General features: G+C 32.0%; 1 protein-coding gene across 2 annotated transcripts in view; it reads right to left on the bottom strand.

The window, feature by feature from the left end:
* The window catches only part of LOC115439501 (zinc finger MIZ domain-containing protein 1-like), a 380,932-nt gene that overhangs the window by 89,246 nt on the left and 279,308 nt on the right, over positions 1 to 12,378 (bottom strand). For both annotated transcript variants that reach the window (XM_030163314.1, XM_030163315.1), the window contains one exon: positions 1,193 to 1,298. In XM_030163314.1, the coding sequence (XP_030019174.1) occupies positions 1,193 to 1,298 (106 nt within the window). The remainder of the gene's footprint in view (positions 1 to 1,192; positions 1,299 to 12,378) is intronic.

Below are 12,378 nucleotides of genomic sequence, written 5' to 3'. Positions count from 1 at the left end.
AAAAAATTCAATAAATGAATGAAGACACTGATCAGTAAATTAATTTCTACTGAAAACTTTTTTTTTTTTTTTTTTTTACATAAAACCTATAAAAATTTTTGAACTGATATTATTGATTAAACTACACCAATTTACAGATCCAGCCAAAACAATAAATCAATTAGTTGACTGATGGAAAACTATCACACGGCTCGCTTAAGTTTTTTAAAATATATCCTAAATATTGTTTTGGGTAAAAAAAATATCCAATATTAAAGTGTCACACTAGTTGTCACATGACTTGCCTAATTCTTTTCATATATTCTAAATAATGTTTTGGACCAAAAAAAAAAAATGCAATATTAAAGTGTTACACTAGTTTTATAACTAGTTTGTGGCTGCATTTTTCTCAATTTTCAGACTTTTTTATGAACTAAATAATCCATAAATGAACCAAAACACTGATCAGTAAATTAATTTCTCCTAAAAGCATTTTTTTTTTTTTACACATAAAACCTATAAAAAGTTTGTGAATTGGTGTTATTAATTAAACTACACCACTTTACAGATACAGCCAAAACAATAAATCAATAAGTTGATTTGTGGAAAATGATCACATGACTTGCCTAATTCTTTTCATATATTCTAAATAATGTTTTGGACAAAAAAACAAACAAAAAATGCAATATTAAAGTGTTCCACTAGTTTTATAACTAGTTTGTGGCTGCGTTTTTCTGAATTTTTTTTTAGATATTTTTAAAAATCTAAATCAATAAATGAATGAAGACACTGATCAGTAAATTAATCTTGAATGAAAACAGTTCTATAACTACAAAATAAGTGTTTAATAAACTAAACTTGTCATATTTTGTTGATAACACTTAAATCAGGGTGTTTTGTTGTACATACAAATCAGGCCGTAATGTGGAAAAGTTAACGTTTATGTAGATACCGTGAGGAAACGCTCATTTCTTCACCTCATAGAACAGTGTCAGAGCATCCGCCTCCTCTTTTAATGTCTGATTAAACACACTGATGTTCTTAGAAGTGTCAGATAGGTGCTCTTCATTAGCCCCTTCTGTAGTCTGGCGGTGACGGGGTGGGCGTTGTGAAAAGCTGCCAAACCCCCAAAAAGCTGACAGAAACTTTGAGCGTGGACGGGCCAGCATGGCCAGATGGTCCATGACGGCGGTTGAGAAAACTCTGGTCTTACCTGCTGATTTTGGAGTGAACTTGTCCCTGTTGGCAGCGCACACAGCCAGGAGCCGGTAGCCCAGGTCCAAGTCGAAGCCCTGCTGCGCTGCTACGCGGCTCACCACCTGAACCCAAGCACAAAACAAAACCACAACCCGCCACGGTCAGTCAGGACGGTGTCAGACGCTCATTATGGAGCACACTTCATTCCCTCGGAGCAACCCAGCGGAAAAATAAAGCTCTGAAAACATGTACCGTGTAAAATCTGATCCAATATAAACACCAAGACGATAAAAAAGTGTTGAAATGTGGTCATGTCATTGGCCTCTGGAGTACAATACATTCTTTTAATGCTATTATTGTTGTTTTTTGGACTTTTATATTTCTGTCTCCCACTTGAAAAGCACAATAAACTGCCATTTTTCCTTTTTTTGAATTTTTGAAAAAAAATTTTTTTTTTAAACATATCCTACAATATTTTACTTTGGCTAAAAACTGCATACTAGAAATTCATTTTTTAATAATTTACTAGTAAAACTAACAAAAACTTCTAACTTCAGAGCGACTCAAGATGAAGCATTTTAGATATTTTTAAAGATTAATTCTCTAAATAAAATAAAGCTCTGAAAACATGTACCGTGTAAAGTCTGATCCAATATAAACACGAAGATGATAAAAAAGTGTTGAAATGTGGTCATGTCATTGGCCTCTGGAGTACAGTACATTATTTTAATACTATTACTGTTGTTTTTTGGACTGTTATATTTCTGCCTCCCACTTGAAAAGAACAATAAACTGCCATTTTTCTTTTTTTTTTTCTTCTTTTTTTTTTAATTTATCTTTTTTTTTTTTTTTTTTTTTTTTTTTAGCATATCCTACAATATTGTACTTTGGCTAAAAACTGCATACTAGAAATACATTTTTTATGAATTTATTGGTAAAACTAACTCAAGAAAACCGACTCATACAAAGCATTTTACACATTTTTAAAGATTTATTCTCTAAATAAAATAAAGCTCTGAAAACATGTACTGTGTAAAATCTGATCCAATATCAAGACAACGACGATAAAAAAAAGTGTTGAAATGTGGTCATTTCATTTGCCTCTGGAGTACAGTACATTATTTTAATACTATTACTGCTGTTTTTTTGGACTTTTTTATTTCTGTCTCCCAGTTGAAAAGCACAATAAACTGTCCTTTTTCCTTTTCTTTTTTTCTTTTTTTTTTTTAACATATCCTACAATATTTCACTTTGGCTAAAAACTGCATACTAGAATTTTTTTTTATTTTTTATTTTTAATTAATTTAGTGGTAAAACTAACTCAAGAAAACTGACTCATACAAAGCATTTTACACATTTTTATAGATTTATTCTCAAAATAAAATAATGCTCTGAAAACATGTACCAAGTAAAATCTGATCCAATATAAACACAAAGATGCTAAAAAAGTGTTGAAATGTGGTCATTTCATTTGCCTCTGGAGTACAGTACAGTATTTTAATACTATTACTGTTGTTTTTTGGACTTTTACATTTCTGTTGCCCACTTGAAAAGCACAATAAACTGCCATTTTTCCTTTTTATTTTTTTAACGTACAATTTACATGTATTTTGTCTTACATTTTCCCTACAATATTTTTTACTTTGGCTAAAAACTGCATTTTAGAGCTATTTGGTAACTTATTGGTAAAACTAAGAAAAAGCGCTAATTTTAGAGTCAAGATGAAGCATTTTAGATATTTTTCAGATTTATTCTCAGCAAACTTCTGGAAGGTTTCTACAGCTGTAAACAAACTAAACTCATTATTTTATCTAAATAAAAAAAAAATGTTAATCTGATCTAATATTAGCAAAAAGAAGCTAAAATTTGACCCATTGCTGTTGAAATTGGTCATTTCATTTGCCTCTGGAGTACAGTACATTCTTTTAATTCTATTATTCTTATTTTTAGAATTTTATCCTGTGTACTTTTGTTTATATTTCTGTCTCCCACTTGGTTTTTATTGTCTTCTGGATTTTCCTTTTGCCCATGAAAAGCACAATAAATTGTCACTAGTTGCTTTTCCATTGACCCTCAAATTTCACAAAGATAACTTGTGCATAAAAATTTGCCTAATGGAAAACATCAATTTTGCCAAAACTCTTGTGTTTTAATAAAAAGTTTTTGTGCTGGCAAGAGGTGTTTTTCTGGGCGTAGCGCAATTGATATATCACGCAAAACTGCAACGGAAAGACCTTTTTCTGCAACTGGAGTCACGGGAATAAAAAAAAAAGGATGTTGACGGACGTTACAACAAGCAAAAATGAAGAGTTTTAAAAGAAACATGGACACATCAGGAAACCAAATTATTTTTTAATCTAGTACGGGATAGAGGGGTTTTATATAATAATAATGAATATATCTGTAAATCAACACGATATTTACATTTGTTGCCATATTTATGGAATGACTTCTCATGTCATCTCGTGATAATAAATAAACAAATCATCACATTTGTGATTTAATGTAAAAACCAACATTACACACTTCTGTTTTTTCGACATTTAGTAAATATTGGTAAAGTTTCACGCAGATGTCCGATGGAAAAGTTACTATTTCTCCTTGTTTTGTTTTTTTGTTTTGTTTTTTGACACAGCCTATACAATATGTGTGCTTTGCATAAAAACTGCATACTAGAAACGCATTTTTTAATTAATTTATTGGTAAAACTAACAAAAAATGCTAACTTCACTCTCACTCAAGACAAAGGATTTTAGATATTTTTATAAAATTATTCTCTAAACATAAATTTCATAAATAATGTAATAACATATCCAAATATTCACCATAAATCACCAGTTTAGTCATTTTCCTTTGACATTTCCACCATATTTCACCGAGCGGAACTAGAGCGCAGAATGGCACCATCAAAGATCCACTTTGACCTAAACTTATCGGTTCCATATGAACGCGTAGACGGCGAGGGGAGAGGGAAACGTGGCCTCCAGTGACGCTATGCCCACTGAGAGGAAACATTAAGAGAAACATCCACACTGCCACAGGAGGGAGTGTAAATCACCTCCGTGCTTTGATTTACCGTCCTCATTATCTGCTCAAAGAGAAGCCGCTCAGGTCCTTCAGGACGTCTGGACCCACAACGCCTCCACGGCTTCGCGCTGGCTGCAATCCTGCTGTCACACTCCGAAGTTCAAGACGAGCCCCGGGGTAGTACAGCTGAACACTGCGCCGCACCGTATCATTATCTTCTGTAAGTATAGTCCTGACGTGACACCAAAACACTGCACGCATATCTGGCCTTTATTTATAGGAATCCCCCATTAAGAAGAAGATCTACGAGTGCAGCCTGTCTAATTAGGACCTAAACTTGTGAGGGATGTTTTGCTAAATGGTAATTCTAGTGGAAGAACTTACAACAAGTAGTTCTAATTTCAGGACTTTAATTGTAATGCAGACAGTAGAGCTGCGGTGGGGTTTTCTACCAAAATACAAACACCAGTTTTAAGGTTCATCACTTTGCTTTTTGACATAAATTTAATCAGTATGTTTAACCCTTTGGTGCATGAATTATGAGAACCTTAGACAAGATTTATTTCCTGAGTGTTTTTTATTCCTCTTTAGGCATGAAAAAAACAATGAGACTGCATTTTGTTTTTTAAATGAACCTATTTTTCATGGAGTTACAAAAACGTCCACTCATCTGGACACCATGTGTTTAATTTTTGGAGCAAAGAAACATGTATTTAAAACGCAGTATCAGAAAGTGATTTACTGTGTGAAAACTATGAAACAAAAACATTTTTGATGCAGCTAATCTGATGTTTTCTCACATTTTATCATACTCTAATAGTTCTTACTCACTTCATGGAGATAATATAAAACAAAAAAACTTTTTGTTTAAGAAAACTGTTAATTACACTCTCATAACATTAAGCAATTGATTTATACCCAAACATGTTAGTGCAGATCAGGTTTATTGAGAACATAAAGTTACAGTAATGGTATGAATGTCAGTGTATGGGATGGTGCATAAGCGTCCACTGTGTTGGCTGATATGGAACTAAAACAACAAAACCCATGAATATATAAGAGAACAGCTGTAGAATAGCTGTCCACTGCAGTGAACACTATGCATGAAAGGGTTAAAGCAGTGGTTGTCAAACGTTTTTCTAAAATATACTTTTACCCCCCAACTCTTGCTTTGGCAGTTTTGATTGAAAAAAAATTGGCGAAATTTGTTCCTCTGCCAAAAGTGTCCGTTTATATTTTCAAAACTTTGTAAACAAACAACCTATATTTAACTGTAATATATTCATTTATTTATTTATTTATTTTTAAATGACATTTTTACAGTAAATTTTGTGTGTAAAGTATAAACTGAAAAGTGCCCTGTTTCATTGACACTAAAAATAAATAAATTGCCCATTAATTAATAAATAAAACTTTCATCACCAAAAAAATAATTACTTAGCTACTTAAAAAAAAAAACTAATTTTGAATAATATAAAATAGAAACATTCTTAAAAGGTTACCAAAGCTTAAACAAGATGATTGACGATAAAACTATTTTATGAATGTATTTATGGTGTGTAGAAGCCAATAATGTAATAACGACCGATAATGTAATAAATTTGCCATTTTTAAAATGTAATAGGCCAATAACGTAATATCTGGCCAACAATGTAAAAAAAAGTCCTGAACCGATAATGTAATAACTTTTGGCCACTAACGTTATAACTTATTACATTATTGGCTCAGTTGTAACATTTGCGAAGAATTTTTTTTACCAGGACAATAATGTAATGACCAGCCAATAACTTATAACACTATTGACCAAAAGTTATTCCGTGATTGGTTCAGGATTTTTATTACGCTGTTGGCCAGATATTACGTTACTGGCTTCCTACATTTTAAAATTGGCAAATTTATTACGTTATTGGCAGTTATTACATTATCCGCTGCTATTACATTATTGGCTGTTATTACATTATTGGCTTCTATAGCCCTGTTTCATTGACACTAAAAATAAATGAATTGTTCATTAATTAATAAATAAAACTTTCATTAACAAAAAATAATTATTTAGCTACTTAAAAAACCTAATTTTGAATAATATATAATAGAAATGTTCTTAAAATGTGACCAAAGCTTAAACAAGATGATTGACGATAAAACTATTATATGAATGTATTTATGGTATTTTATATTTCAGCATTAATTCTCATTATTTATTTTGTATTCTTGTAGTACATGATGACTTATTTAATGTATTTTTACAAAAAAAAAATGTTCAAGTACCTCCTGGGCTTCTTCCAAGTACCCCTGTGGGTATGTGTACCCCACTTTGGGAACCCCTGACTTAAAGCATCTACAGAGATAAAGTGTTTAATAATGTCTCAACCACGAATCCTATCAATACAGGTAAATAATTCAGCTAAAATGCAGTTTTTCAGCTTTAATCATCATCAGATATGACCCATTTGGACGTTCAGAGGCTTTGTACTGAAGATAGAAACACCGACATCTTCTACAACATTGATTCACCAATAAAACCCATCGAGTTTGACAAATGACAGTGGTTGTAGACACTTGTTTTATATTCTGTTAATGACATATTTTGCCGAAACAGTCACTTTTTCTTCCGTTTTCCCTATTTTCATCTAAAAACCTTTGTATCTACTCTGAGCTTTTAAGAACATCTAAACAATCAGTGAATTAAATGTAGGAAAACACCTCATTTTCACTGAAAAATTATAATGAATGCAGATAAATCACTTAGGAAAGGTTAAATACGGAACAAAATCCATTTGGAACTCACCATAAAAATACTTATAGGTGTTTAAAGGTTAACCCTCATTTGACATTAATTGCGATAATTGTGTTTTTCTATCAAAACAATTATTTTTACATTTAGCAACCTTTCGTTCTGCATTAGCAATCCACTTCAGCTAAGAAAATATTGATTTTGTCACATTTAGCATTTAGAAAGTTTCAAAAGTTAGTGCAGCCATTAAAAAGCCATCCTCTTAAAATACTGGAAATATTGATTACAGGGCCTTAAATAATACAATAATGATATTCTGCATCAAAAATGTAATCAGCGTTGAAAAGTTTCCCCTTCCGGCACATGAATTTGACAAAATCCTCATCCAAAATATCTAGTGCACAATGAAACCAAACATTACAGAGTGAAAACAATGAAAAAACCTTGTGTTCTGATTAAATAACCTTTGTATTTACTTTGGACTTTTATCAACATTACACAATCGGTATTTTGAATATAGGAAAATACTTGATTTTCACTGAAAAATGCACAGAATGAAATAATAAATGTGATAAATCACTTACAAAATTGTTGATAAAATTGAACACCTTCCAATAATACAAAAAGTAAAACCTATAAGAAAAAGTCATGTGGGCTGATCTGCATTTAGAAAGTTTCCAAAGTTACAGCATGGCAATTAAAAAACTTTGAGCACTGTCCTGGTTTTGTGATTTATTGTGTGTTACTTTTAGGATCAGACACCCAGTTTGGTTCTGTTTTGTCTGAGTTTAACATGAATGAATGAATGAATGAATGTTTATTTATTTCAGTTAAATACAAGATACAAAACACACACATATAAAAAAGACAACAAAACAAAACACCTACATATTAAAAAAGAAACAAACAAGCATAAAATTAACACATTTTGTAACTGAAAAAGGAAGAAGCTGAAGCCGGAGGCTTATTTCTGCTTCTCCTATTTACACCCTTAGTCCATGTCCACACCTTAAGTTGCAACAGATAAATACTTAAACTTAAATTATACTACATTCAGTGTAATAAGTTATTTTGTAAACATATTACTCTCATAGCCCTTCATAATTTGACCAATTAAATTCTTTTTGAAACTCAACAGTGAGCTACACAATTTCACTTCATCCTTCAATTCGTTCCATAGCTTGACACCAATAACTGAAACACTGTGATATTTAACGTTTGTTCTTACTTTACACTTTTCAAACACAAACATCCCTCTTAAATTATAATGTCCTTTTCTTAACTTAAAGATTTTCTGAATACAAAAAGGAAGGTTTTTACTTTTAACGTGAAACATAAATTCCATTGTTTTTAAATATACAATGTCAAGAAATTTTAGCAAACCAGATTCTACAAAAAGTGGATTACTTGATTGGAGATAACCAGCTTTGTTTATGACTCTAATAGCTTTTTTTGGAGTTTAATTATTGGGTCTAAATTAGTCTTATACACATTGCCCCATATTTCCACACAATATGACATATATGGCATTACAAGTGAACAATACAACATATGCAAACATTTTTTGCTTAACAAGTCTCGAGTTTTATAAAGAATCGCAACAGCTTTGGACATTTTGCGTTTGATATATTCTATTTGTGGTTTCCAACAGAGTTTATGGTCAATAATCACTCCCAAAAATTTTGTTTCATACACCCTTTCAATTTCAATTTCATTAATTTTCAGTTTTATATCATCACTTCCCCTAGCACCACCAAAAACCATAAATTTTGTTTTATCTTCATTAAGTGATAACTTATTTACATCAAACCATTTTTTTAACTTGCTCAATTCCTTTTCCACAATTTCTAATATTTGTTTCATATTTACTCCCGAATAAAGCAAATTAGTATCATCTGCAAATATTGTAAATTTTAACTTACTAGATGCCATAAAGATATCATTTAGATAAAGTATAAATAACTTGGGTCCCAGAACTGAACCTTGTGGGACCCCACATGTTACGTTTCTAAGTTGTGAATTTGTATTTCCAATTGATACATACTGAGACCTATTTTGTAAATAACTTTTTAACCAGTTTTGCGTCACACCTCTTATACCATACATTTCACATTTCCGGAGTAATATTGAGTGATCAATTGTGTCAAATGCTTTCCTTAAATCAATAAAAACACCAACAGTATGTTGTTTCTGATCCACCGCTGTTGCTATATTTTCTGCAAATTCCATTACTGCTAAAGATGTTGATCGGTTTTTCCTAAATCCATACTGATGATCATTTAATATCCTATATTTGTCTATGTAGTCATCTAACCTCTTTACAAACAGTTTCTCAAGAATTTTAGAAAACTGTGGTAACAGTGACACCGGTCTATAATTTGACACCATGTGCTTATCACCATTTTTATAAATCGGAATCACTTTAGCTATTTTCATATTTTCTGGAAACATTATATTTAAAAAAAAAAAGTGACTAACCTGAAAAACCATGAACAACATGAAGTGTCTTCAGAGAACTAAGAGCAATTTTAACAACATTCTCCCTGTTAATAATACAATATACAAAATAGAAATAAAAATCCGAGGCATAAAACTGTAAAAAATTGCACTTATTTTTCTGAAGAAATTTCAGGTTCTTCATGTTATTCACAATTTTAACCCATGAAGACCCAAATATCCACCGGTGACCAAAACCACCTACTGATCTAAAATGTTTAACAACTTTAAAACCACTAATCCTGTCAATATGTTGAAATAATCAGTGTAAAATGCAGTTAATCATCTTTTCATGGTCATCAGATATGACCCATTTGGACGTTCAGAGGCTCCGTACTTACCATGGAAACACCGTCATCTTCTACAACATTGATTCACCAGTAAAACCCATGGAGTTGGATCAATGACAGTGGATGGACACACTTAGTTTATGTTCAGTTAATGATAAATTTGACTGAAAAAGTACCTTTTTTTCTTATATTTTCTCTGTTTTGCTATAATAACCCTTAAATGTCATCTCATCATGATCATTAAAGCACATAAGCGGTAAATTAACCCTGTAAAGCCTGAACCATTAAATTATTGACAGAAAATTCCAGTTGTTTGAAACTGGAACCTTTATTGGTCCTTCTGAACAACTCCCCTTTTTTGTTTCAAATATAAATTTCCATGTATGAGTTTCAATTTTGTATCATATTTGATACATCAGGTCTCAATGCTCAAATATTATTATTTTTGAACAAACAAAAACAAAATATAACACAAACATGTCTAATAAAGTGGTAATTTATATTCAAAATTATCAAAGTCCTGCCTCCGTCCACATTAATGACAGTCTTGTAGTGTCACTGGAAAGGCCTCTGGAGAATGAATTCCTCCCCCTGGTGGATTATCTCTGTATTGTATGTATCTAATTGTATACATCAGGTTTTTCAAGAAAAAAAAAATTATCACACTGATCATGTAGAGGGCTTCAAAACTCATGTATCAAATATGATACGTTTGCCGTTATAGGGTTAAATATAAGAAATTTCCTGATTTTCCCTGAAAAAATGCAAAATATAGAGGATAATATTATGGTAAATGGAGATAAATCACTTACGAAAGGTTAATTAGAGAGAAAAATTCATTTGGGAACTGACACAAAAGTAGCACTAGGTTTTTATGGGTTAAAGGATAGTTTGTAGATGTAAACATTTTCATCATGTAGTTAATTTTTTTTTTACTGTTATTATTTTACTTATTTATTATTACTTATTATTTTTTATAAGTTTATACTTCTTCCAACTCCTTTTCGACCATACAAAATTCAGACTTGCACATACTTGAAGACAGATTCTTTTCATTTAAATGTTATTTTGTTTTTGTCTTATTTTGCTTTGTTTTGTTTTATTGTGTTCCTTTGTATGTAAATAATAAATAAATACATACATACATAAATAACTGGTCCAGCCCATTTGAAATCATATTGGGCTGAATGTGGCCACTGAGCTAAAATGAGTTGGACACCCCTGGGTTAAAAGAAATATATTTAAAAAAGAAAAACCCCAAAAAACAAGTCTAAGAACTCAGTTAAATGGTGCTAGATGTGTTTCATAATAGTTTGATTTTTAGATTACAGTCTTTTTCCCTTACCACACTGGCAGATCTTTGTGTTAGGGTTTGCAAATTTACACAATATTTTTCCTGTTTGTTGAAGGGGATTTTCTGTCGCAGCCAACCGTCTAACTTCAACAAACGCCAAAGTTGAAGCAGCAGCGAGACACAAACAGGCAGGCGACAGGGGGAAGTGTTTACCATTACAATCTCAGTAATTTCACAATCACATCAGATCCTCGGAGCTCCCTCCGCTCTGAGCACGGTTCAGGCCGAGGTCTTCACAACCCATAAACTAAAAGCAAAAGCCTTGAGATTTTCTCGGCAGGAAACAAATTGAATTGGCGAAATGGAGGAAAAGGCACCTGCTGCTGCGTTTAAAGCACTAACACAAACAATCACTTGAATGGGAGGGGGGAGGGGGGATAGGGTGGTGGCGAAAGGGGGGGGGGGTGTCGGAGTGGTTTCACTGTGGCGTTCAAGTACTTGTATTCCTTCACCTGCTCTAACTGCGATCACATGACCAGGTTACAAACAAGAGCTGCACGTCCGTCTAAACCACAGGTGTCAAACATGTGGTCCGTGAGCCAAAACCGGTCCGACAAAGGTTCCGATCCGACCTCTGGAATGAATTTAGTAAATTCTCTGTACTGCACTTATTCCACTGTATTGTTTTGTGTTGCACGGATCATTGTTATTTATTTATTAAGTGGGGACTGTGGATGAAAATTAGTGCTGACGCTAACTCCAGCATATTTACATGTTTATACTGAAATGGAATGTATAAATGTGTTCATTAATGTGCACTGTCCCACCTAAATAAAGATACATACATATAAATAACAGCATAATAACCTAGAAATAACGACTTTGTCAATTGAGCACTTTAACCCTTTCATGCATGAATTATGAGAACCTTAATCAAGATTTTTTTTTCCTGAGTGTTTTTATTCCTCTTTAGGCATGAAAAAAAAAAAAGTGATTGAATTTTTTTTTTTAAATCAACCTGTTTTTCATGGAATTACAAAAATGTCCACTCAGCTACACCATGAATTTCATTCTTGAAGCAAAGAAACATGTATTTAAAACCCAATATCATAAAGTGATATGAAAACAGTGAAATTAAACCATGTTTAATGCAGCTAATCTGATGTTTTCTCACATTTTAACATATTCTAATACTAGTTATTACTCACTTCATGGAGATAATATGCAAAAAATAAATATTAACAATTGATTTCCACTCAAGAACAGCAAAGTTACAATAATGGTATGAATTGCAGTTTATAAGATGATGCATAAGTGTCCACTGTGTTGGTTGATATGGAAATGAAACAACAAAACCCATG

The sequence above is a fragment of the Sphaeramia orbicularis genome, chromosome 19, assembly GCF_902148855.1.
Source record: "Sphaeramia orbicularis chromosome 19, fSphaOr1.1, whole genome shotgun sequence".
Taxonomy (NCBI): Eukaryota; Metazoa; Chordata; class Actinopteri; order Kurtiformes; family Apogonidae; genus Sphaeramia; species Sphaeramia orbicularis.
The sequence above is the reverse complement of the archived record's forward strand: the minus strand, read 5'-3'. Positions and strand labels throughout refer to the sequence as shown.